Source organism: Apodemus sylvaticus, chromosome 15 (assembly GCF_947179515.1).
Source record: "Apodemus sylvaticus chromosome 15, mApoSyl1.1, whole genome shotgun sequence".
NCBI classification, from domain to species: Eukaryota; Metazoa; Chordata; class Mammalia; order Rodentia; family Muridae; genus Apodemus; species Apodemus sylvaticus.
In genome coordinates, this window is record NC_067486.1 from 79,275,079 (window position 1) to 79,302,198 (window position 27,120).

The window sequence follows — 27,120 nt, forward strand, 5'->3', positions numbered from 1 at the left end:
CCCCACACAACATTTTTTTTTTTTTTGAGACAGGGTTTCTCTGTGTAGTCCTGGCTGTCCTGGAACTCACTCTGTACACCAGGCTGGCCTCAAACTCAGAAATCCACCTGCCTCTGCCTCCCAAGTGCTGGGATTAAAGACGTGTGCCACCACTTCCCGGCTCCCACACAACATTTTGAATTGGAGCCTCAAGATACCACTTGGTAGAGCCTCTGGTTAAATGCTAGAAGAGGGGATGGGGCGGGTTTCCAGGTGGGGCCTGGGGCCTCAGCTCAGCTTGCTGCAACCCTACTACACTAGGGCCTGGCACTCAGAGGGGACACCTCACCCACTCCAGATGAGCCGGGGAGGGGCTTGAAAGCCCACCCTACTCCTACTGTTTCTTCTCTACGTCTGTTGGTTAAAGCACTTGTCTCAGCCTTGACTGGCCAGTGAGTCTCCATGCAATCCCTCAGGCGGGAAGTGACACCCCACACCCTCTTCTGCAGACAGAGGGCTCTTGGGAGGTGCTACCCCATGAGCGGCTCCCCTCTGCTCTGCACACTGACTGCTCGTGGGCTTGCTTAGCTGTTCAGAAGGGCTGAACCAATGGCTTGCGCCATCTGAGTCTCTGGTATAATGAGTTGCCATGTCTTCTACAGGATGACATCAAGGTCCAGGACCCAACAGGCCCAGGCCCTACGCTCCTTGACTGCCCTTCCCGGCCACAGGAACACCTGAGAGTTGAGGCCCACGTGGAGCCTGTGCTGGAGCTATTGTCTGAACAGTGTTAGGGTCTTTGATTGGACAGACTGACAACCAGGAGACAGGCAGGCATGCAGGACTCAGACACTGAGACATTTATTATTTCAAAAGGCAGGTCTTCTGTTTACACAGGTTTTAACACAAACATGTCAACAGACATACCTGCTTCCCAGACTGCTGCTCTCCCCAGGCCAACCTTTTTCACAGTTGATGTGCTCCCCCAAACCTCTTGTTACACCCAATGTGGTTGGGTAAATGTTATTTTCTAGAGGGCTGGGTAGAACTAAGTAATATTCTGAGTGAAACCGCTCGTCCGCGGGAGACTGCGTTGTGAGGGGAGAAGGCAGGCCAGCTCTGGCTGCCCTGGGCCTCCGTGCGTGCGGGAGTGTGGGAGGCAGAGACGGAGCCTGTGCAGTGGGTGGCCCGCCTCCTCAGCCCGAGCTCTTCCAGGGAGGCCTCAGTCTTCCGTCACAGGTGGAGGCGCAAGCTGCAGCTGGAAGTTCTCGTTCTGGAAGATGCTGTGGAAAGCAGGCCCGCTCTGGGAGCCCGCGAACGGCCTGTAGCTGTCGCCGCCTCGGCTCTGGGAGAGCTCCATTAGGAGAGCCAGCTGCGGAGAGGAGAGCATACGTGAGGGCTTAGGGCACAGCCCTGTGCGGGGACAAATGCCAAGAGGGTACTGTTCCTCTGGCCATGGGAAAGAGAGCCTACCCTGTGGGAGGAGTGAATGTCTCAGGAAAGGGGTGCACCCCTGGGCATGAGAAGGGGCTGCCTGGGTGGGGTCTCCACCAGGCACAGCTGCCCTCCCTGAGCACAGCCTCCCTATAGGCAGACCCCTGTCCTTAGCACAACTGCCATGCCTTCTCTCTGGAGCGCCCAGGCCAGAGTTGTCTTTGGCAGTCTGGGCTCCAGAACAGCACTCAGATCCCCTCTCCTCAAACTCACCCTCCCTACCTGCAGTGGCATCCATCTATCTGCCGGTGGCTTTGCCAGCACCCTAGCCAGTCAGTGGTCTCCTTCTGGAAAGTCTGCCAGGAGGAAGCATCCCTGCCGGCCCACTGAGAAGCCTGGCCGTGTACCTCAGGTGCCCCCTCTCACCCAGCTGGCTTTCTGTAAGTCGGAGCCTGTCAGGCAGCCGGCGTCAGATGCCCTCGACAAGCAGAAGAGATGAGCACAGATCCAGGAGCCCAGACCTCCGGCCTGCTGAGCACAAACTCAGGGCCAAGATGCAAGCTTCCTGGCACAGTGGATGGGGCCTGGAGACACAGCACGGTGCCCTGCTCTTACTCTTCATGGGACGGCAATGGCCTGGCCGTATTCTGTAGGGTGATGTAGCAAGCAAGCCTTCGAGTGCCTTAGGGGACTGTGTGCTTCTGTCTCCTGGCAGTCCTGGAATGTCTGCAGGCCACAGTCTTTTGAGGGCCAGACAGGCTGGGTGCTTTTCAAGAATGACTCGCTTGGCTGCCAGTGCTAGGGTAGGATTCAAACTCAGATCCAAGTGGCAATCCCTGTTCGGCCAAGCTGCCTTCTGGAGGTCACAGGCCATCACCTCTGCCCCACTTGCCTGCTCCGACTCCTCTCTGCTCTGATTCTGGTGAGGACACTCCCATCACATGAGCAGTATGGACAGAGTTCATTTGCCAGCTGGCTGACAGCAGAACCGTTGGCCACAACACCAGGAGAACCAGGGAAGCCCCCAGCCCTGGCTCAGCAACACAGCCACAGTCAAATGCACACTCACTGTCCCGGTCAGCCTCAGCTGTCCCCCTGAGACAGCCAGCCAGTCACCTGGGAAGGGTGAGCCACAACAGAACTGCCTCCGCCAGACTGGCCTCTGGGGAGGTCTGGGGGGCATTTCCTCTTGTTAATGGATCCTGTGGGTCTAGCCAACTATACCTGGTGCTACCGGCAGGCAGGTGAGCCTGGGCTACAGAAGGGAGGCAGAGGAAACCAGAAAGCAGCACTCTTCTCTGGTCTCTGCTTCAGGTCCTGCCTGAGGGTCCCGCCCTGAGTTCCTCTGAAGGAGGACTGTAATCTGCGGCTATAGTAAACCCTTTCCTCCCTGATTGCTTTTGGTCATGGTGTGCAGCTGACAGCACACCAGAGCTGCATGCTTACACTCTGAGGGTGAGCCTCCATCCTGAGGTGGCGCGTGGAGGCTGGCTCACACAAAGGCTTGGGCTTCCTTCCAAGCACACCCTGCAGGGAAGGGACGCTTCAGCTTGGACTTCCTACCTCTGTAATCCGGTCAGCCTGTGACCAGTGCCTGAGGAGACCATGCCCGGGGTTTCTAACAGAAACCTGATGCTATACAAGGGTGTCTACATCCAACACTAAGGCAGAGAGACCAACCACAAGCCATGGCTTCTACTTCTTAAATCCTTACTGTACTTCCTCCTGGAACTTAGTGACTAGGACACAGACCCTGAGTAAGGCTCAGAACGTGAAGTAGATGGAGACTCTGTCGCCAGTTCCTGGCCAGAACTTGGTAGCAAACAGGAAGAGACGAGTGATACCAGTTAGTTCAGTTAAACTGCAGGGTCTTAGGATATTGTGGAAGTTTCCAGAAGAACCTCTGTCCAGGCCAACGGTTCAAGAGGAAGTGCTGGTTTCCCTCAGTGTCTGCTTCAGGGAGAGCAGGGCTGACATGCCCAGAGACGGCTGGGCTAGACAAGCTCAGAAAACCACTGGGCTGGGGATCTGGGTGTGCCCTGGAGTGCAGGTGCTGGGAAGTTCTCGTTTCCTCCCTCAAGGGGCTGGGAGCCAGCGTGGCCCACACAGAACGGAACAGACAAGAAGGGAGCGTAGCAGCGGGACGTGCGTGGCCTCTGTGGGAATGAGGAACTCTTACCCAGAGCACAGGCAGTCTGGAGGGAAACTGTCTAGGGGTCCAGAAAAGCTGCTTCCAGGACCTCCTCAGGATGAGGGCTGAGCCCAAGATGCTGCCGGGCCCGTGCTCCCAATGACTGGCTGGGGCATGATCCATTCTTGAGGCAGGCAGAGCCCAGGGAGCACCTGGGTTGGCCAGGGGTGCCCACGCAGTACTGGTAGCTCCGAGTCTGCACCCTTCTCCCGCAGTTTTAAAGATGTCCAGTCTCCCAGTATACACTGCAGATAGCTAGGTGGTCACGGATCTAATGGCCTCCTGAAGGAGGCAATCAGCTTCTGGCTTGCTCTCTGTGGAGACAGCCAGACATGGGCCTTCTGGGTCCTCACAGCCCGGTGGAGGGGGGCAGCAAGTAATAAATCCCTTTCTATTACCCTTTCGACACATTCTGAGTGCTGTGGGGCCAGGACCTGTGGGCCATGTGGTGGAACAGGTGTGACAGGCACGTTCTGAGCTAGGGCTGGACGCAGGACTCTAGGACACTGCCTTCCGCAAACAGCAAATTCCCAATGGGAAACATCAATCACACAAACGTTACCCTAGAGCTTCCTCGGTAGAGCCGGCAGAGCTGATCAAAGGCTTGCATTTGCTGTGGGTCCAGAACAGGTTCTGAGTTTGCCTAGGGAATAGAAGAATGATCAGATTAATGATGACATGTCTGTCCCTGAGCAGCCTCTGACCTTCCTTACACGGACGGATAAAGCAAGACCTGGCAGTTCCCTCATGCGTCTGAAGAAAATGATGCCCCTGGCAACTGGGGGATTTGTTTGAGCATTTGGAAGATCTGGCTTTGGCCTCCCCAAGGCCTGCTTGGCTGCTCCTCCCAGCTGGATCCTCTATTAGTGGACCTTTCCCTATCATTATGTCTAAGCCTCCCTCAAGGGCTTCAGAGGACCTTTGGTCCATTCGCTGTTGTACCCCCATATTCATCACTCGATGGCTCTCACAGAGACCCCTTCTTTGCCATGTCCTTGTTTGTTATAACTTTGGCTGAAAGACCAGTCTACACTGTTTGAAGAGTGAGTGGTCCCTGACGTGTTGCACCTTCCCCTCCTGCCCCATGGAGGATCCCGCCAGTGCTGCAGTGGGCCATGTTATTTGAACACCAGCTCTCACACCACATGACCTTGGAGAGTCCTTTCATTCCCCTGACCCTGGAGGTGACCCTTGAGAGGTCACTGATCATTAAAGTTAGATGATATTCTGCCTCCCACCAGCAGAGCTCGGTTATGCCAGCTGCTGTAACTAAGCCTTTGAGACACCACTGGTTAGAGGTTTATGTCAGGTTCTGTGCAAAGGCTAGTAAAAACTGTCTGTTCTTGCCTTGCACTATGAACCTCTTAGGCAGAAAGGAAAAGGGTCTCTCTCTCTCTCTCTCTCTCTCTCTCTCTCTCTCTCTCTCTCACACACACACACACACACACACACACACTCACACACACACACACACCCACCCCACATGGGTGACCGGAAGAGCTCTGGTGCTGAAGTACTTGGTTTTCACGTGTAAGCTAGAGGGTAAGCCCTGAGGCCTAGCGCAGATACAACCGCATGTAACGGCACAGCAGAGCCCTGTCTGCTGTGTGCCACCCGCGGGCCATCTCACCAAGTCCTCAAAGCACTCTGTAAGAAAGGTCCTGGCAGATTCATCTCCCACCAGGAAGGATATTAACTGTAATTCATGAATTAGGGGTGTGTGTGGACGCCATTGTGCCTGAACGGAGGTCAGAGGCCAGCTTAAAGGAGTCCGTTTTCTGCTCTGTGAGTTCTAAGGATGGAGCCCAGTTTGGGGAGGCAGAGGCAGCCTTTACCCAGTAAGGAGGCATCTTGCTGACCCTGGTGTGACCTTTAGATAGTATGACACTCAGAACCTTTAAGAGTTCTGTAAGTTGGATTTGTCTTCTCGAAATGGCTCTGCTTCTTCCCTAACATTTCCACCGCCCTCAGGAAACAGCTGAGTCAGGCTAGGTACTGGTTCTGTGTGTCAACTTGACACAGGCTGGAGTTATCACAGAGGAAGGAGCTTCCGTTGGGGAAGTGCTTCCGTGAGATCCAGCTGTGGGGCATTTTCTCAATCAGTGATGCAGGGGGTAGGGCTCCTTGTGCCATCCCTGGGCTGGTGGTCTTGGGTTCTATAAGGGAGCAGGCTAGGGAGGGAAACTGTGCTGCCCGCCTTGCTGGCCTGGCCCGCAGGTGCCATGGCTGTCTTCCAGCGGGAGGAAAAGGAAGTTTGAAGCCCCAGAAAGCGGCAGCCAAGAGAAGAGGGCTCAGATCTCCTGGGTTTCTAGGGTCCCAAACAAGATGTCACAGCTGGTCTAGCTTCTGGCTACCTCAGTTCTTGATGCACTTGACAATAGGCTGACTGAGGTGGTGACTCTGAGGCAATACAGAGCAGATGTGAGGCAAGGTCTCTTGGGTGCCCTCTCACGTGGCTACACTCACTTCACTGGTTCTTGCAGACAGTAGGAGGAGTCCACCACAACCTGAGAGTGTTAAAGCTGCCTGGACACTTTTTAAGAACCGTTGGCCTCAATGCTAATTGAGAAGAAGAAACATGATACTTCTGACAGACTTCATAAGATGCTGAAGGAGATCCTAAGATCAGAAGGTCTGATAAATATACCAAACTAGGCTCAAACCAAAGTCCAAGAGGGAAACGTCATCACTGTTAGGACACAACCACTGCAAAGTCTGACCCAGCACTGCTTTCAGATCCCGTTAGCACTAGTGCCACAGGCTGGGGGCAGGGCAGGGTTAGAGTGCATAGCGGGATGGGGGAGGGGTACTTGTCCTGAACTGACCACTCTACACCCCTGCCACATCCCATACAAAGCACCAGCTCTGGTTATCATGTGACAAGGTGCTCTGGTTTCATTTCTGTTACTGCGACAAATACCCTGACGAAAGCTACTTAGAGCAGAACTATTAGGTTTACAATCTAAATTTCAGTCCATTTCTTCATCTAAGTCAAGGCAGGAAGCAGTCAGGAGCAGACAGCATAAACACATCATCCTTGCTGGCTTAAAACTAGCTTTTTCTTCTCAGGACCCACTGTTGGCGGTGGGGGTTAGGGGATGGGAGTATGGGGGTTAGGGACCCGTGTAGTCCACAGTGGGCAGGGCCCTTGATATCTGTTAACAAGGAAGACAGGCCTCCACAGACACGCCCACAGACTGAGATTAATTCTTCATCAAGACTCTGGGTGGAGTCAAGCTGAAAGTTAACACTAAGCAGCACAGGGAGCTCAGGAAGGAGAGTTCACAGGAAGCAGACTGAACAGAAGGGCCCAGGGAAACACGGGGACAGAAGGCCTCTTAAAAAGACTGCAGAGGAACAGGCAAAAGACACCAGAGGCACCCCGCCTCAGCGCTGGAGGGCGCTACGATGAGCAAGTATGTGGTGAGGAGTCGGGATACACAGAGTGCAGAAGGAGCCTCAAGGCGCGCAGGAGAGCTGGCCCCAGTGTGTGTTCAGGGCAGCCAGGCCCACACCCACATCTGCCCCATCTGTGAACTGCTTGGCCGCACGAAGGGACCAAGGCCAGTCCTGCAGACCCAAAGCTCAGGATCTCATGACACAGGGCGACACCAGGTTATCCGAGGATCCCCAGTGAGGATCCAGTATTGACAGTGTAGCAGAAGCCAGAGGCCTCGAATGAGACCTCATTGCAATGAGCTTTGGCAAGCAAAGACGTGTGGACAAAAGGGTGTGCCGTGTGACACACAGTGACACTGCATCTTCCACAACTAGATTTTTTTAGTTTTAAACTTCATTTAAGTTATTTTGTTTTTATTTGTGGGGGAGGTTGCAAGGGCAGAGAGTGGATATGGAGGGATGGGGAGATGAGTGGGATTGGGGTACATGATGGAAAATTCACTAAGAATCAATAAAAAATAATAATAAAAAGAGACTTTCATAGGTCAAATTAACACATGGCAGAGCAGTAAGAGCAGGAAACGCTGTCCCCTAATGGAGACACCTGCCTTTGGCCTTGAGGGGTGTTAAGCCATGCATCAAATCTCAGGAAACTACGTCTCGTGGAGAATCATGACAGAAAATGATAGTGGAGACGAGGGTGTTTCAGATGGTGCTGGCCATGTCTGAACATTACTGAGATTCCCCAGACCCTGTAATTAGAAAAGCTGTGCTGGGCGCTGGCATCTCTTAAGTTTTGTTACTAATTGTCTTCTTCCTTCCTTCCTTTCCCTTCCTCCCTCCCTTCCTCACCCACTCCTCCCCTCCATTCAACTAGGCCTCACTGTGAAGCCAACATTGGCCTCAGACATACATTAGGCCCACCTCTGCCTCCTGAGCAGCTGTGTGCCGTGTGTGCCAGACTGGTTTAGACCTGTTTAGACTAAAGGTCTGCAGCCAGAGAAACAGTGACGAAGGAACTTGGTGGCAGCTATTTCTATAAGCTGACATAAACACTGACTTGGTTTCATATTATTTCTCATAAACATGCAGTTTTTCCAAAATCTAGATTTTTCTCATATACTCGTCTTATTCTGGCAGCTATCTTTTGGAGGCAACTAAGATCCTTTTAGGAAAGTGAAGGGCACGCCACAGGATAGGAGAAAGCTATTGCTAAAAACAGAACTGCACCATTGACCCTTGGGAAATACTGGGTAGCATGTGGGTCTATTCTGGGCAGGGATACACCAGGGCCTGCCCTTGGGAGTTTGCTGGCTGAGTCAGAAGTGCAGAAATCTCAAGTAAAGTCCATTCCATGATTGCTGACCCAGCGGATGTTGTTAAATGCTGATTCCAATGGAAATCTCAGAATGTGGGGGCCAAGGCAGGAGGATACTTTGTTCTAGGCCAGTCTGGGACACACGGTGAGACGCTCTTAAAAAACATTTTAGTAATGAAAGCAGATTTGGGGTAGCAGGTATGGGGTGGTGTTTGAAGACATGCACCTCGACAGCTGAGCAGGTGGTGACTACACGGCTCCTCATGGCGTCCTGAGGGTGACAGGACACGCTTAGCGTATAGCTGATGATTCTCTTCCACACATCCTCTTTTGTCTCCTCCCATTCCTGTCACGCCCTTCTCACCTTTACTAGTTCTTTCCCCAGGTTTGTGACTTCTGGGTTGGTTTTGTCCAGCCAGGGCCATCTGCATGCTCACTGGATTAGAAGTGTAGTCTGGTAGGAGCCAGTGAAGGCAGCGCTTCCCTCACCCCTGAGCCATCAGTAAAGAACAGTTCAGCAGAGAGGGGGGGCTCTGACTGGGTCACCACACCTACCCCAAAATCTGTTCAATAAACACCTGCTAAAACCCACTTCCTGACTCATTCCGAGCTGTCGATTCTACAACTGCACTTTGTAGCGGTCCCCATGGTCTCGGGCGAGTTTGTCTTATGTATTGGCCAAACCATCAATTTTATTTTACTTAACTAAGTTTGAAGAAAGTGTTATTTTTAAACATCAGGAAAAAAAAATCACCAAACAAGGCCTGTGCCACTACAGAGGCCTGGGCTAGAGGTCTGTGCTAAGTCCCTGTGTGGAAGAGAAACTGCCTTTAACAATTACTAGCCTCCAAATAAGATAGGGTGATTTTGACGTTCAGTAACACAGAGATCAGCGCTTCCAGCACAGGCTGGCTAAGGAGTAAGGAAAGCCGTGCCCAGGGCTCCAAGAGCTCGCACAGGGCTGGCACGTAGAGTACACAGCTGGCCTCCAGGCCTGTGCGCACAGTTCGCTATCATGTGCCTCATGTGGCCCCTTCCTAATGTGACCAGAGACCTAGAAATAAAAGGAGTGTTGAAGCCCGCCCAGTGCCCAGGCCGCAGGGATGAGGCTCTGGAGGTATTTAGCTTTTCTCAGTCTGCGTTGTTGTCTGTGAAACTCTACTTTGCAGAGTTACCATGCAGGGGATGTGGGCAATGGGAGACAATGGGCATTCAGGTCAGGAGAGCTTCAAGGAACACCGTGCTGTTTACTGACTTCTAGTGCGAATCAAACAAACCAGCACAGCCAACTAGAGGCCAGAAAACAGCCCCACGGGGAAGAAGATTCAGTGCAGAGATGCCGGGCAGAGAAACTGACTTGCCAAATCAGTGTCACACACAAAGCAGAAGTGAGAGCAGCGAGGACTCCACCCGAAAGCCTCTGGAAAGGAGTAGCAGTTTCAGAAAGGCAGGACACCAAACCAAGTCATAGCCTCGCTGTGCACCACATTCCTGTTAGCTCAGCGGAAGCAACCTTTATGTTCCCATTTCCTGTGACTAGAGAGGAAGTGAACATGGCTGCGCAGGAGTCTGGAGTAGAGTGTTGGTCCTTTCCTACGGGGACACATCTGCTTTGTTTGTTTATTTAGGAATTCAGCACTGATTTCCTCAGAGGCTGCAGCAGTTTGTAGCACCGCCAGAGGTGAATGAGGGCTGTCTGTATTTCCACATCCTCATCAACAGTTGTTGTCGGTTCTTTTATTGATTGGCCAGCCATCCTGACTGTCCACTTGGACTTACGGACTACTTACAGAGGGAATTCGCGCCTGGTACTACAGACCTAGTGACTCCTGCTAACTTTCCTAAACCAGTATAACTTCTCACCCTAGTCTTCTGCGGCAGCGCCCAATTCACTGCACATCTACAATGCTACCTCTAACCCTGGGCTCAAGGAAGATCATAGAAAAGGGGTTGGAAAGACTGTAGGAGTCAAACAGCAAGATGCCTGCTGCAAGGTAGTATTTTCTAGTCATTATAGGGAGGCTGGACCCAAGAAATCACAACAATATGGCTGTCTAAGCAAGATCCGTACCATGGCACTATCAGTCGACCTGCCAGTGTGGATGAGGACAATTCTATGAGACTCTACCCCTAGAAAGAAGGCTACATGCAATGGATGATTGCTGAGAAGAAACCAGGTTTCTCCAGGGACAAGTTCCTTGGCAGGTTATCCAGCCATAGTGACCAATAAACACATGTGCACACAAATGACACTAAATGGATTCAGTAGGTGGCATGCATGCATGCATGTGTACACTTGAAGCATTTATACATGTAACAATGAATAAGCAACAATAATAAAATTCTCATGAATCAGAGAGGGAAGAGTTGGGGGATGTGAGGAAATGGTGGAAGAGATGTAAATACATATGAACTTTTCAAAAAAAATCGCAATTTAAGTTAAAAAGAAAATGGGGGTCACAAAACCCGGGCAGTGTGACCCAAACCATCCCATCATGCAACAACTCAGAGAGGAGGAGAGCGACTTGGTGCCAAGTTACAGCAGGTTTCTTGCCATGTGATGAAGTCTACTGCTAAGGGCTGAAAATTAAACTGTAGCTGAACATTTTAGAGAAAGAAATGGTGCTGCCCTGGAAATGACCTTGCAGTACTCAGCACTGAAGTAAATCCAGATGAAAATGAGGTCTTGGTGATCTGTGAGAGCCCTGGGGAGGGTGGGCAGCGGGCCAGCATGCAGCTGGGTGACACACAGATGCGGTGTGAGGGAGAGCTGTAATTACATCCCACAGAGAACACCAACCAGGGCACTCAGGATCCACAGCTCTCAGCCACACACCCAGCCTCACTGTGGAGACGTGCGAGTCACTGCTGCCCTGAGGGCCGGGCTCCCAGAGATGCGAGTCTAGGGGCCTGCATGCAAGCCTTCCAAGAAGCACACACAGCACAGAAAGCTGTACTCTGCGTGCTCTAAGATTTCATTTCCTAATTGTCTTCCCACCTACCGTGTCTTGGAGAGCCTTGGCGTGATGAACAGATATAGCTTCAGTCTTCCCTGGGCAGCACCATAATTTGTTGGAGCACGAATGCGACACAAACTGTATGTCTGCTTTTCTCCTGCCTGTCCTCCAACTTCACTCTGAAATCTGTCAACACCATGATCTGCTGCAGCCCTCAACCAGGCCTTTGCTACCATCCGAGCTGTTTCACAGTAGAGGCCCCAACCGTCTAAAGCTCTTTGCAAACTGCAGCTCCTGCTCTGCAAACTGATTGTTGGACATGGTTACGCTCTCACGCCTGACCCTTCAGGCCCTTATGTTCCAGGGACTCCAACCTCCACAGGCCGCAGTTAACGATGAATTAGATAATGAAATAACATGCCAGGCTGTTAAGCTGTCCGAGAGAGTGAGAAACTGGGCAGGAGAGGCTGAAGGTGCCAGAGAGGCAATCAGAGCTCTAGGGTGAAGCTGACACAATGACCTTTCATAGCAGAAGGGGCAGATGCTGGCAGTGCTGGCTGATGCCTGTGATTGGGAAGAGGACAGCCAGCAGGACCCACAGCTCCACGTGGCTGCTGTGTGCCAGCCATGGAGGGAGGACTGCTACCGACGCATTTTCTCTTCCGTCCCCAGGGAACTTGTGTTGCTACCATTTCACAGTCAAAGAGACTCAGGCCCTGGGGTTCACTAATGTGCCAAGGCTCATGCTGGAGGTGGATCGCAGGTCTGAGTGGACCAATCCAAAGCCAGGGTGTGCTTTGCCTGTCATGGTCCCAGTATCGGTCTGAAAGAAGCCTAAAGGAAAGTCACCTCAAGGACACAAAGGTAGTATCAAGAGCAGGAAGGGGCTGGCCAGGGTCAGTCACATAGGCGGCCTCTGACCTGCTGGGGACCTTCGTGATTCTGCTCTGGGACATCAAAGCTCATGCCATTAGGCCTTCACAAGAGGACGTGAGAGGAAACTAGCTGGGAGGGAAGCAGGTCAAGTGAAGAGCCAAGCTAATTCTGTGGAGGAGCCTCGCACCTCACAAAGTCAGCTGTGTGAGCACCCCGGTGCTAACGCTGTCTCCTGCAGCCACAGGCTGGGCTCCCCACACTACCTTGGTAGTCACCAGCTTATCTATGAAGTGTGAGGAATGTCTGTATCTGCGCCTCAAGCTGCAGTTGGGGCAAAGGCAAGGGAGGAAAAGGGAGGATGGATACACAGGCTTCCTGTAGACCAGAGGGCTCTGGGCCTCCTGCCACTTTAAGCACACAGTGGCATCCCGAGGAGGAAGGACTTTCTGTCTGCACATAGTAGGACACAGAGGTTTGGACATGCTCAGGTACTGTTTGTATCTGACAGGGTGGGCCATTAAATCGCACCAGTGGTAGACATAGGTGACATGAAGTTACAAGATGTCATGGATTTCCCACAGGTAAATTCAGCTGCCCAGTTTGCTGGGGGCTGAGATGGCACCTCTAGGTGTCTTCCAGGTCACCATCACTAAATGCTGTTGATTACAACAGGAAGCACGAGTGTTTCTGTGTGAATGGTGTGTGGAGGCCTGGCATTCATGCGGGGTCTGTTATTCTCTCTTCTCTGCACTCTCCCACTACAGGGAGTCTCTTACTGAACCTGAAGCTCACCAACTGGCTGAGTACCCAGCTTCAGGGATCCACCGGTCCCCGCCTTCCCAGAGCTGGGCCCGCAGACCTGCTCCGCCACTCAGCCTGTACGTACTGTGTGTGTTCCACCTACCCATCCTGAGCTCTCTTTAACTCGCAGAATATCCCTGAATTAGCGTAAAGTCTCTGGAACCCATATGGCACTGCCGCACGCTTGGCTGCTCATTGCCTAGCCTGCCGTGAAAGACGACACCTGGGGAACAAACCCTGCCGAACCTGTCACACCACAGTGGATTTCTAAAGTTGATTTGACAACCTCAGAATGTACTGGGAAGTTCAGACATGTAATGCAGCATTTTGGTCAAACTCACTGAAGCCTGCCTGTCATCCTGACAGGAGGGAGTGCTAGCCACGGCTGCTTCCTGGGGTATGGGGCGGACCTCACTGCTAAGCAGGTGACACTCAGTGACTAGTATTACGATCACTGTAACTGGGATAAAAGGCAGCAGAGACTCACAGAAAATTAGACATTTTGCCATATTATGGTCTTTGTATAACCACTTTCTGGTTTTGTCAGAATGGGACAATTTTGAAAAACCTATTAAAATTTCTTTTTATTGGGAAGCAGAGTTACAGAGGAGGCATCTCAGAGGACAGCACTGTTCTACCTTCATTTTCATCATTGGACAAATGTTTGAACTTACTAAGAAAACTGACTTAAATAGGGAAAGACTTTACTCTCATATACATAATCCCTTCGTTGATTGCTTGTACTTAGGAAAATGCCAGTTGTCCTTGCCAGGCTGCTAAGGGCAGGACTCCTCTTGGGCTGAATTCTTCCTGATTGTTCTATCAAGACCCTGAGTTCTGGACCACACTCAGTTCTAATATTCCTGCCCATCAGAACCAAACATGCCTAGAAATGGAGACCCTATAACAAGAAGTACAAGGAAGAAACCAGAATAATGGGTGTGACCTAAAATTAGTGTGGTGCTGTGAATATCAATGGCCCCCATTGGCTTCTGTAGAGCAATGATTAGTCATGAGGGAGTAGCACTACTTGAGAAGGATTAGGGGTGTGGCCCTTTGGAGGAAGTGCCACCAGGGCTTTGAGGTTTCAGAAGCTCAGGCCCTGCCCCTCTGTCTCTGTCTGTTTCCGGATGCCTTTGGAAAGGATTAGGAAGTGTGCCTTGCTGGAGGAGGTATGGCACTGGGAGTGGCTGTAAGGCTTCAAAAGCCTGTGCGCAGGCCGGGCGCCCTCTCTCTGCCTCCAGGTCAGGATGTAGGTCAAACTACTTCCCTAGCACCACGCATGCCACCATACTTCCTGTCTTAATGACAGTGGACTAACCTCTGTGACTGTAAGTGAGCCTCCAATTAAATGTTCCTCTTATAAGAGTTGCCATGGTCATGTGTGTCTTCACAGCAGCGGAACAGTGACTAAGACTATTAGCAAAATCAAGTTAACAGTCTAATTACAGAGCACAGGTCAGTGCTCATCAGAGGCTGGGCTACACTTGTTCTCAACAGGAACTGTCTCTGAAAGCAGCAAACATGTCTGAACTCTTTCTGTAGGACTTGGTTGGGATGAGGGCAAGAATTGAGTGTCCACCCCAAGCAAACAAACAAGTGAAATGGTAAAAACAAAACAAAAAAAGGAACTAGGAGTTTGGCACCAGCAGTGGGGAGAATTTGAAGACAGGGAAAGGGGAGCTGAGTTCTAGAAATCAATGCAGAACTTCATACTCAATTCACTTATTGTGGTGGTTTGAATAGGTTTGACTCCCACAGATTCATGTGCTTGAATGCTTGGCCATAGGGAGTGGCACTATTAGGAGGCATGGCCTTGTTGGAGGAAGTGCGTCACTGTGGACTTTTAGGTCTCCTATGTTCAGGCTCTGCCCAGTGCCTAAGATAGTCTCCTCCTGGCTGCCTTTGGATCAAAATGTAGAACGCTCAGCTCCTCCAGCACCATGTCTGCCCGTATGATGCCATGCTTCCCGCCGTGGTGATAATGGACTAAACACCTGAAACTGTAATTAAACGTTGTCCTCTGTAAGAGCTGCTTGGTTATGGTGTCTCTTCACAGCACTAAGGACCTAACTACGACCCCTGTGCAGGCTAGACTCTACAGGCCTGGCAGAAAACGCTGCGTGGGAGTCTGAGAGACACATGGGAATGCCAGATGTTGTAAAGTACCAGAATACAAGGGATTCCAATGAACCCGACTAGACAGAGTGTGGATTAGCATTCTGAATTCTAAAGCAAAAGCCCAGTCCTGACCAGGTCTAGGATCTGGGATACTTTACATCTATTCCTGAGAACAAACAAACAAAAAACCCATTAATAGACAGGCAAACTCAAATGCCACTGAAAGGAAACAACATTCAGATGCTCAACACACTGCTGTTGATGCGCAGTTCACAACACCAAATGCCTGACAGGAGGAGCAGGAACTGTGACCCACAGTCAAGAATTGTAACAGTGACACTCAGAGGTGTTGGAACTAGCAAAGAATTGAAAAACTTTTTACAGCTGGTCAGTGGAGGTACATACCTCTAATCCCAGCACCAGGGAGGCAGAGGCAGGTGGATCTCTGAATTTGAGGCCAGTCTGGTCTACAGAGTGAGATCCAGGACAGCCAGGGCTACACAGAGAAACCTTGTTTCAAAAAAAAAAAAAAAAAAAAAAAAAAAAAGAAAGAAAAGAAAAAGAAAGAAAAGAAAAATAAAAACAAAATATTTTTTAAAATATCTAAAACTTTAAAATATATTTACGTGAGAGAGAGAGAGAGAGAACACACGCACACGTTCTCTTCCCATTGTATAGGACCCTGTGGTCAGGCTTGAGGACGGGAGACAGGGAGATGCAGGCGGGGGGGGGGGGGGGGGGGAGAGGGAAATTCAGTGGGGGCAAGAGAGGGGCATGAGGGTCAATGGAATGCAGAATGTATGAAGGGAAGGAGACCTGTGACGTAGGGCTAGGGAGTTGGGCATTTGCCCTCAAGCCTGATATATCTTTACCCACTGAGCCATCTCTCTAGACCAAGGAATTTAAAGTATTTATTTTATAATTATGTTTGAAGATATAAAAGAAGGATGGAATTAATAAACTATATCATAAAAATGCCAATAAAGGAATGAAAACCATAAAAACAGAATTAATACTTGGGAGCTACTGAGGAACTGTAAGACCAGAAGGCAGCAAAGTGAGTGAAGACACCTCCAGAGAGAGAGAGAGAGAGAGAGAGAGAGAGAGAGAGAGAGAGAGAGAGACTGACTGACTCTGAGGGACAAGAACACGGCCCACTGTGGAGGAGACAGCTGCCGTGCGGTGCCATGGAAGGAGCCTCTCTGAGCTCAGAGGAGACGTAGCGGAGAGCACATGAGGAGTGAAGGCTCTGACCAAACAGCAGGGCCTTTCCTCAGCCCTGGGACGTTTACACCAGCAAATGTCACTGCGCACTTGCTGCATGCAGAGGGGGCTGGGGACAAGCTGATCTTTCTGAGAGCTGGGACTCAGCACAGCAGTTTCAGGGGCTCTACTAAGTGGCTTTAATGCTGAGTAAATGCTCCAGTTGTCCCTTTGTTCTATATTCTAAATAAAAAGTGTAACTGTCAAGTATTGAGGGAGTCTCAACAGGGAACGCTATTGTAGGGAAAAGGTTCAACTGTAGCTGAAGCAACAGTTACAACTGTAGTGTCTGATGCATTCCCAGATGACAGACAGATAAGCACTCTTCCACTGCAAGAGAGGGAACAAAGATGGCCCAGAGACCCTCCACTGGCACCAAGATGTTCTACAACAGCCCCTCCCAAGAGATCCCTGGCTTCCTGGGAACAACAATGAAATGCAGAAGCAGACCGGTGTGGTGTGGGTCTCTGCAGCTGAGGCTTGGCCTTCTGCTATGTACTGTAATGCTAAATACTGGCCCTGGTTGCCCTCAGCGGGGAGGGAATCCTCCTGTACACAGAGTGATGCTACATGACCTTGCTCCTTATTTTAAAACCATTGGTTGAATAAAGATGCTGACAGCCTATAGCATGGCATCAGAGAGGTAGGTGGGTTTCGGTTCCTGGGCTTGGGGGTCTGAGGAGGACCACAAGGGGAGAGGGAAAGTGGGAAGAGGGGAAGACACCATGGGGTAGGTGAGTCATGAAAATTGGCCATGAGGGGCTGAATGCTTAAGAGCTGCCCGGATGGAACATGGGAAGTTGTAACTCAGGGTTATTGATAGGGAAGTAAATACTAATGTCTTAGAGGGTAGATATCTGCCCAGCTCTAGTGCTTTAAAGGCCTATTATAAAGATGAAGGCTTTGTGTCTTTTATCTGGGAACTGAAAGATCAAAGGTGGGGTAGAACCTCCCCAAGTGAGAGTAAATAACTAATACAACACACCGTTGCAGACAAGCATTTCATTGACTTGGATGAAGGCAGAACAGCCTCTGGGTAGATGGAAATAATGACTGCACAGGTCATAAACGAAGCAGTACCAGGCCAGTCCCCAGCTCTGCAAGGTGGACGGTGAACAGCAGTGGGGCGTTGAATGAATCAGCAGCGTGGCCTTGCCATGTTCGCTGCGGGCACACATACAAAATGGCGTCCAGAAAGGACAACTCAGGCCTCACTCAGGGAAAGAGCCTGGAATAATAATGCTCTCACTTGTGTCCCCCTGCTGAGCAGGCTGAGCCCCATTCTAAGTACACAGCCCCGACTTTTCAGACTGCACTGTTCTAGGAGACTCCATTTACAGTTCTGACTCCCATTTTGAGGGAGAAGGATGACATTAGGCCTTGGGTGACCCCAGAAATTCTACCATCCTTCAGCTACCTTCTATCCAGAAGAGAAGCATAGATGACTTATTTCCATGATTAGAAAAAGGGTCACCTTACAAATTTACTAGGGAGAGTAAGGGGTGCTGATACTAAGGTCTAATTCCCTAATTGCTTCTTGAATTGTCAATAAAGAAGGCCGGAGTCCAATTGCTGGATGGAAGGTACAGGTAGGACTTCTGGGTCCTAAGAGGAAAAGGCATTGGGGGTTTGGGGGAGGAGGAGAGGGGTTTTTTGGCTAGGCTTTGGAAAGAGAAGCACGCAGCAATCATGTAAGATCTTGGGCCAGGCTGCAGCTCTGCTGTGGGTGGGCTGCCAGAGATGTTTGGCAGGGTCTGATTGGAACAGGCCACTGAGTTTGAGCTGGAAGTAGAGATGGAGATGGAGATGGTGGTTTGGTGAGGGTACACACTTCTAGGGAGGAGGTGTCTGTGCCCAGCAATTGTGTCACGAAAGGCAAACTGTAAAGTGACAAGCTGAGTGTGCGTCCTTTATCTGTGGATTCAAGAATCTCGGGTGAGGCTGGTAACTTGACTCCCTCTCAGAGCAAGGTCTCCAGAGTGGGCTGGTGGAGTGGTTGACTCCGGGAGTAAAGGCAGGAAGGAAAGAAAGCCGGGTCATTGCTGGTGGCACTGATCCAGCGCGGCAGGTGGAACACAAGGGAGCCAGGAGTGGGCTGGTAGGGCAGCAGCTCCCAGGCAAAGGTGGTAGTGTGTCTTTAAAACCACACAAAACAAGGGGGAATTGAAACTGTGGGGGCATGTGGGCATATTAAAATTCTCTTGGAAGACCAGGCCCAAGAATTTATTGGAGTCACCAGATTGAGGAAAAAGTATAATTCCCTCACCTGCATCCAATAAATTGATGGATGCCTTAAAGTCTAATAGCATGGCCCTAATACCAATGGATGGTCTGGTCCAAGGTGTGCATTAAGGACCGGGTCCCCATTGTTAACGCAGCCTACTCCCCAGCGCCTGCCCACCTACATGCCCATCTGGGCCTCCACCTGGTGTGGCCTTTCCCTTTGCAATCACTCTTGCATCTCTGCTCTCAAACCTGACTCCAGCCGCTCACTCAGCACAGGGCTAGTTTGTATCTATCCAGACTTTCTCAGCGCACTGCTATAGCCCTCTCACTCTGTGGTAGCATCTTTAATTTATATTCATTAACACATGCACACACATATATATGCATGTACATATATACACCTATACACAGAAAAAGGGGAGAGAGAGACATATACACACTATGTGCTGGGTGATTTGAGAGTTAATAATTAAAAAAATAGTAATTAAGACTGGCCAGGCTACCAAGGTAGATGGATTTAATAACAAAGCCATCATTGAACAATTAAACCTTGCATTCAGTATTCATCAGTGCTGACACCATGTAAAGACACAATGTTTGCATGTTCAGGACATGCCCACTATCAGGAAGACAGCTCTTGGTTAGGCCTTCCCAGGAAGGAACAGGAGAGATGGGAGGCTCCTTCCACCCGTGGCACCCCAAAGAGCTCCACACATTCTGTTCCCAATTGCAGTTGGGAAGAACATTAAAACAAACCTAATGAAATCAAGAAATCATGTAAAAGTTCTGGAAATAGACTTAGTGAATAATGGCAAATGAAAACAATTATCTGAAGAAAAAAGAAATCTATGAATTCATGCCAATAGCAAGTGTCTAGTGTCTGAGCCAAGACTCTTCCTCCCAATATCCCAGCCCAGCAGTGGGATAGCACATCCCAGTGCAGACTGCACCACGCGTGGCAACATCTGCCTCTCAGAGCTCCTCGAGGAGCTGGATGAGGCAGATCTCCAGTACCCCTCAGCCTGCCTCCCATTATGCATGCCTGGGCTCAGCCCCAGACAGATGTGTCTGAGAGGTGGGGGTTCCCTGAACTCAGGGGATGGCGGCAGTTAGGAGGCTGTGCTGCCTTCCCATCCTCCCCTGGCGTGTGAGGCAAGTCAAAAGCAGAAGAAACATCAAGTATTAATCTTTTCTGTCAAACACTCTAAAACTTTCATTTATGACAAGGAATACAAATCTTTTTATTTTTCTCCCTAGTTGTAAAGTCTTTATGCAAATGTTTTAATCTCCCTTATCTGTACCTTTTATTTACATAAAGGCCCTGCTGCATTCTTGGAACTTAAGTGACTTAAGTGACCACCCCTTTTCGTAGTTTCTTTTCTTTTGGGCCAATTCCCCCCACCTCCCAATTCTTTTAAAACTAGCCAATTGCAGGGGTGGGTCCATGATTCTGCAGTCAGGAACATGGCAGTTCTTGTAGGGAACCTGGGACCAGTTCCCAGCACCCACATGGCGGCTCACGGTTGTTCAGCTCCAGTTCCAGAGGATCTGATGCCTTCTTTTAACCTCGGAGGACACAAAGCATGCATGTAGTACGCGGGCATACATGCAGACAAAACATCTACACACATTAAATAAATATCTTCTACCTCTCGTGCCCCACCCCTCATCTGTTTCTTGGCCTGCCTGTCTGTCTGTCTATCTATCAAATTAGCCAATTGTGAAAGACTGTGAGGCTAGATCCCAGCCAATATGACTTCTGTCTGGCTGAATATGTTCTTCTGTTTGTGTGAACATAGCACCCTTCTGCTCAGAAGAAAAGCTCTGCCTTACAGAGACACTGTAATTGGGGTGTCTCTTCTCTGGGACCTGAGGTTATCTCTAACACTTGGACCAGAGCCCACAGTCTCCTCCTCCTCCTGGCATCATCCCACTCCTAGACTGAAGGACACAGAAACTTCCCACTGCCCCTGTCTGCAGCTCCAGTGATTTGGATAAGATTTCCCCAGGGATAAAAGCAGGCTCACACACGGATAGCGTCTGCTCTTTTAAAGAGAGCCTGTTTCATTGCAGTCAAGCTTTGAGATGTTTGAACCCAAGTTCTATGGACCACAGGAGTTGTGAAAGGTAAAGGAGAGGAATTTCAGATGTGATGCATCACAGGAGACGGGAGAATGACTGGGAGGAGCCTTAGTGGCAGGCAGAACAATAAATACAGACCTCAGGAACAATTACATACAAAGAATCAGAGTTGACACCTGGGTTTGAAGAATAATTTATGTCCTGGGTTACTGTTGAAAACAAAACCGCTGGGTGTGGCCAGAGATTAATCCAAGAGCCAGGCAACACCACAGTCCATGGTTATGCCAGGGTGACTTTATCACACTTCTTTAGGGCACAGTATGAGCTTAATGTGGAGACCAGGCTGCACCTGCTCTGTTACCCGACAGTGTGTAGGACCATGCGTTCAGCTGTGCCTGACTTCCTGGGGACCCGACAGTGTGTAGGACCATGCGTTCAGCTGTGCCTGGCTTCCTGGGGACCCGACAGTGTGTAGGAACATGTGTTCAGCTGTGCCTGGCTTCCTGGGGACCCGACAGTGTGTAGGACCATGCGTTCAGCTGTGCCTGGCTTCCTGGGGACACAGGCAGAGGCAGGTGACTTACCTCATCCTTACACATGTAAGCACCACCGCTCCAAGCCTGCCCAGGAGGCACAGCCTGCTCAGAGCTCATTCCCAAAAGTAAAAAAGTACCACCTGTGAACTCACCTATGTGTGCAGGGACATCTGGGCAAGTGCACTTCTAAAGAACATACCAGAAAATCAGGCCCAACAGCCTATCAAACACAGCAGGCCAACAAAGGATATAACATCTTCACCTGGACTGTTAGGTCCCTAGACGGCAGTGCCCTAGCAATGCCCTAAAGGACAACTTGGGCTGAGCTCAGGCTGGACCTTGACCAGGTAAATAGGACTGCTATGGGATAAAGTTTACACTCAGCATTGAAACCTTGCAAAGTGGGTTTTTGTTTGCCTAGAAAAACCTTTTCTTCCCTCTTTCACCCCTACACGCACAGGGCATCTAGTTCCCCTTACCTAAAACAAACCTATAGCAGACCAAAGTCCCCATGCTAGTGCCCTGGCTCTTCTGGCAGCAACCCCTCCACCCCCTACTCTAACTCACAGGCTGTTCCAGCATAAGGTTCCCTCCCATCACCGGGTTCTTTAAAACTGGCAAAGCTCTCCCTGCCTTTTGATATTCTGTCTGCTCCCCTCCGCTCTAGATAGCCATGGCAGGTTGATTTTTCCCAAATAAACCTTTCTTTCTACCCACAGAGCATTCTAGTTTGATAGTTCTAATGTCTACTAGCTTACATCTAACACTGCAATAGTGGTGTGCCCCCTTACCTGGCATTTGACCACTCAGTGTGTAAGGTAAGGAATTAGACCGAAGAGGCAGAAAACTCCCCCCTACCCCTGGGGCCTCAGCTTAGTTCTTCCCCCACTGCCTGCTCTGCAATCCTGCAGCTGCAACTCTCCAGCTGAGTTAACACAGAGCCCCAAAGGGACTCTTTGGATCTGCATTAGCTCTCTGCCTCTACTTCCATTAAAGCCTCTTAGCTTCTTTAATTCTTCTGTAGCCATTCTGTAAGGCACACATATGCATGATTATGTGATGTTGAATATACAACCTGACAGCTAATATTAATAATTAAGATGGAAATTTAAAAAAATCTGGGTTTACCAACAGCTAGCTAAAAAGAGAAATCAAAACTACTTAGCAAATGAAATGTAGCTTGAATTTAATGCTATTGGATACATTCTGACACTGTAGAAAGACTGAAAGGCATCTGACTATATTTCTGGGACAGTAAGTCACGCCATTAACAGGGGAGGAAAGTAAGCTTTACTAAATTATTCCAAACCATAACCAAAACATAATAAAATAGTAACGAGCCCTGGGGACAGATGGACAAGTACACTGTTCTCAGACAGTCAGCTTCCATTAAACACCACAAGGTGTGCACACACAGGAAAGCAATAACCACAGAATGGCTGTGCACCGTACTCAAAGGAGCCAGACCCCGGATTTCATTCGGGCTTCAAAGCAGTCCTGGCCCATGTGCTCACAGAATGAGGGGAGCAGGAGATAGAAAACACAGGCGGGGCCGTGTGATGCCTGCCACGGCCAGTGGAGAATGCCAACAAAGAAACAGATACACAGGAAGGCAAAGGAGAGCTTGGGAGTCAGCACTGGAACAGAAACAGAGAATCATTGCAGTGTATCTGATAAAGGGAACCTGAACAGACAAGAGACTCGCTGAATACACATCAGCAGAAAACTGAGTTTATGAAAGCTGTGGCTGGTCAGATGTTCCCTGTGTCGTTCAAGCTCCCACTGCTCTTCCTAAGGACCCGCAGGAGGGATCAGACGCCCTCTTCTGGTCTCTATGGACACTGCATGCACATGCACATATCCACCCTCTGCTCCCCATATTCACAGAAATCAAATAAATCTTATTTTAGAAGATTACACAAGATGAAAAAGACATAAAGTAGACAGGAAGCAGCTCTGGAGAGATGTACGGTCCCAGAAGTGTAGCACAGCTAATGAGACCCTATAGCAGAAGAGGGAAAGGAGAAGAAAGACATTTAAACGTTCATGCCTTGGGATTTCCAAGTTCACTGAAAAGTAGTAATGTTCACAATTAGTCAGCTCAACAAACGACCGAATGAATAATAAAACGGAGTCACAAATGCAAAAAGGAATGGACAAGGTGGAGCCCACTGGGCACATCGAAGGGTGAAGGGAAGAGCCCTAAGATCAACAGTAGCAGCAATGGTGGCCAGGAGTCACAGAGGCAACATCCAAACCCTTCAAGAAAAAACGTGACAGCCGAGAATCCTACATCCAGCAAAGCTGTCTTCTAAAATGGATGTGAAATAAGGTCGTTCCTAGATAATCAAAACCTCGGAGGACTGCAGAGAAGGCTGGAAGTTAGGAATGTTGTCGCGCAGGTCTGACCACTCAAGTAGGTCCTGGAACCCATGATGGAAGGAGAACCAACTTCTGGGGGTTAGTGGTCCTCTGATCTCCACACGGTACTGAGGCACTAATGCCCCCCTCTACCTACCTCTCTGGCAAGGGTGACTATGGGGGTACTTCAAAATGAAAATGATTTTAGCAATTTCAAATGCACACAAACAAGGAGAACAAAAGGTATAATCGTAAAATACCTGTTTTCACATTTTCTCACAACCAGCTCTAAAGAGCAACTGTATACGACATGCATGCAATGCAAACAGTACTTATGACAAATCAGACCTATACAGATGGAAATAGCTGGTTCAAACCAGAAACTGAACCAGAACAGCAAAGTTACACACAGTAAACCCAAGAGCACCACAAAGCATGCTCCTCGAAAAAACTTAAAAACTCAGACAAAACAAAAACCCTAAACACACCAAGAAATTGATAAAGTTGTAATTTAAGGGTACAGCTGAGCTGGCAGTGGGTAAGCGGTGTCTGGAGAGCGGAAGTTCCTGGAAGGGAAGGGATATCAGGATAAAAAGCCATCAACAGAAAGCTACAGAAAGCATAAACAGAGGCGGGTGTCATTATCTCCACAAAAAGCCGTCTGGTCACCTGCTCTCCCCACCCCTTCAGGGAAGAGGCACCGTGAACTTCAAGCACAGGAACAGGAGAGCCAGGCTGGAGGGTGAACTGGGTGGGCCAGAGAGTGAGACAGCAGGTTGTCTAGCAGACAAGGGGCGCAGGAGTCAGAAAGGCCCAGATGCCGGCGCCCTGGCCCTGGTCAAGCAGGCCTGGAAGAAGAGCCTGGCAGAGGCTGGACTCTGTGCGGGGAGGGGAGGGGAGGGGAGGGGAGAGGCGGCAGCAGTGCTTCCCTAGCAAGGACAAAGTACAATCTTCTCAGTGGCACATGGGACACTTTCTAAAACTGATCACCAGTTACAATGGCCAGGAATTAGCAGAGAGGATAGTTTTAATTATGTCGTGGACCTCTGATTTTGCTGATGGATAAGCACATAAAATACACTTGATACTGAAAGTATAAAGATAACATAAAGTTGCACAGACACCGCTCAGAACGGCCAGGCCAGCAACGTAGATTTCACTGAGTTGTATAGACTTAGTCTGCTTCGGTGTGATGCTTTTATTTGCAAGTTTTAAATAATAAATTCTATAAAAATAAAGAACGGTCACATTAATGGCTGCATTAATGCTACAGCCAGAAACAAGCAAAGGTACTATAGATCTCAGGCCAGAGATGGCAGAGTTGGAAGCCAAATGACTTTTCTCTAGACATTTGCAATCAATTGTCAATTATCTTGTAGAAAACTGAGAGTATTAACATATAACTCAGTAATCGATTGTATGACCTGAAAACATGTCCACACAGAAAGCTGCAGAGACATCTACTATGGCTTTCTGTATGACTGCAAAAACCTATAAGCAGCTAAGATGTCATTTGAAGGTGACTGGATAAAGCAGCCGCAGTACCTACAAAAGTGTTATTTAATGACATCGAGACATCTTCGATGCTGACCACTGGCATTGAAGAAGCAACTTACTAACTACACAGCATCCCAGAAAAGGCAAACCAGAGGCAGCAGAGGGGTCAGTAGTTGCTGAGGGTTTGGGGGAGGAAGCGTTATAAATAGGTGATGCATAAGGATTTGAGGCTCGGTGGAACTTCCTTGTATGATCCACAGTAGACACAGCTTATTGCACGCAGAATTCATAACACAAAGCATCAAGCCCAAAGTGAACCACAAACCTTAGTTAATAATAACTTAATAATAACTTAGTTAATAATAACCACTGGCTCACCAACTGCAGTAACTACTGTAAGACAGTCTGTCCAAGCTGGCCCAACAGCTACACTGGTACCAGCTCCATCTTGGAACTACTGAGAATGCCTGTCCTTCCTTCTAACTCGGTGACCTCCAGATGTCTGACGCCAACTAGACACTGGCAACCAAAGCTGGTTGCAGCCTTCGCCTGAGCCTGTCAAAGACCACATCCTGCTTCTTGTTTCTCCTAACTGCTGTGAAACCACCAACCAGCAATTCTTGGGGTTGGACATTTTTCCTGATGCTACAGAAATGGTAACTTGTTCTAGATTTTTTTCTTATATATATAAAAAAAAGATGAAATCCAAAAGAAATCATGAACAAATTTCATTCCTGACATGATTGGGAAGACAAACTGAGTTAATACTTCTTATCACCACAACACTCAGGAAAGGAAAAATGAGTGACAAATTCTTCTAATATCCTCCACTGTTTGAGAAACTGGGAAGCAAGGTCTTAGAGGTCTGGTTCTGAGCTGAGCAGAATCCACGGTCCAGTTACCACTGAGAGCAAGAATTCCCCGGTTCACCAGCTCCGGCCCTGCCACGGCTGAGCACCTAACCAAGGCTGGATGAGAATGCACTGAGCGGTGTTACAAACTCTCGGGCTGTGGCTCTCCTCAACCCTGGCCTGGCTGCTAGGCAGAGGTTCTTCTGAGAAAGCATCAGCTGGCATCAGCTGTGAGTGGTTCAGGGGTACCAACAGTCAAAGCAGCGAACCTGACCCTCATCTTCTGCAGACACACAATCAGGGAATACTACAGGAAAGGCCCGGGCAGGACAGCTATCTTTGTAAGGATATGCCTTTGGGGGTGGGGGGGAGCTGTGCATTCTACAGTCAAAAATCCCTAGTGGGTATGTCGATGAAACTGAAGTTAATGAAAAATATTCCACAGAGCTGTGACCTCTGAAACCTTACTTCTCTAAGGTGCTTCGTTACGCCCTGACGGCTGTGAAAATCTCCACTTTGAACCTCTTCTAGAGGTTCCCTGTAAACTGACTGCTGTGTGAGCTTCCAGGCTTGGCAGGCTCTGGTGATCCATAAGCAAATACTGAGACGGTCCCAGAGATGCATGTGTATCTCCCAACTCTGTCAGTGAAGGTATTAGTAGGAGTCAATTAAGCAGAAATTGATACATACAACTAGTTACACAGAAAGTCTATGCTATACATATTATACGTAAATGCTTGTTTGCTGACATTTTAGTACCTAAAATGCAAACTCATGCGAAGACACAGGCGGTGCCATGTGCTATATACCAACCACGGTGAGAACAGGGCACTGACCTCCTGAGAGGTGACTACTGTGTAAGAAGTGCATCCCAGGAAGCCAGCAGGGCCCTACAGACAGCATCACCCCTTCCTCCTCACGAGTGAACCGACCCTTGGCAAGTCTACGAGGGAGTTGGTGAATACGTCCTTTAGTTATGGAGTTTAAGAGACTTTGCAGCAGATAAACTCAGCTGCTTTGTGTTTCTTATACATGCCACTTTGATAGCCACATGTTCAGACATGATGGCCATTTTCATCTAACAGAGGAACTCTGGGAAAGGACTACAGTCAAGGGCAAAGTAGGATGTATGTAAATGAACACACACATGCACACACACATGCCTACACACATGCATACACACACATGCCTACACACACATGCATACACACATGCCTATACACACATG

The 27,120-nt window shown here is 49.4% G+C and overlaps 1 protein-coding gene across 1 annotated transcript in view; it reads right to left on the bottom strand.

Moving 5' to 3' along the window:
* Window positions 1-812: 812 nt before the first annotated feature.
* The window catches only part of Vps8 (VPS8 subunit of CORVET complex), a 197,273-nt gene continuing 170,965 nt past the window's right edge, over window positions 813-27,120 (bottom strand). The window contains 2 exon segments of the mRNA XM_052157994.1: window positions 813-1,351; window positions 4,167-4,247. Of these exon segments, the coding sequence (XP_052013954.1) occupies window positions 1,202-1,351; window positions 4,167-4,247 (231 nt within the window). The 3' untranslated portion in view covers window positions 813-1,201.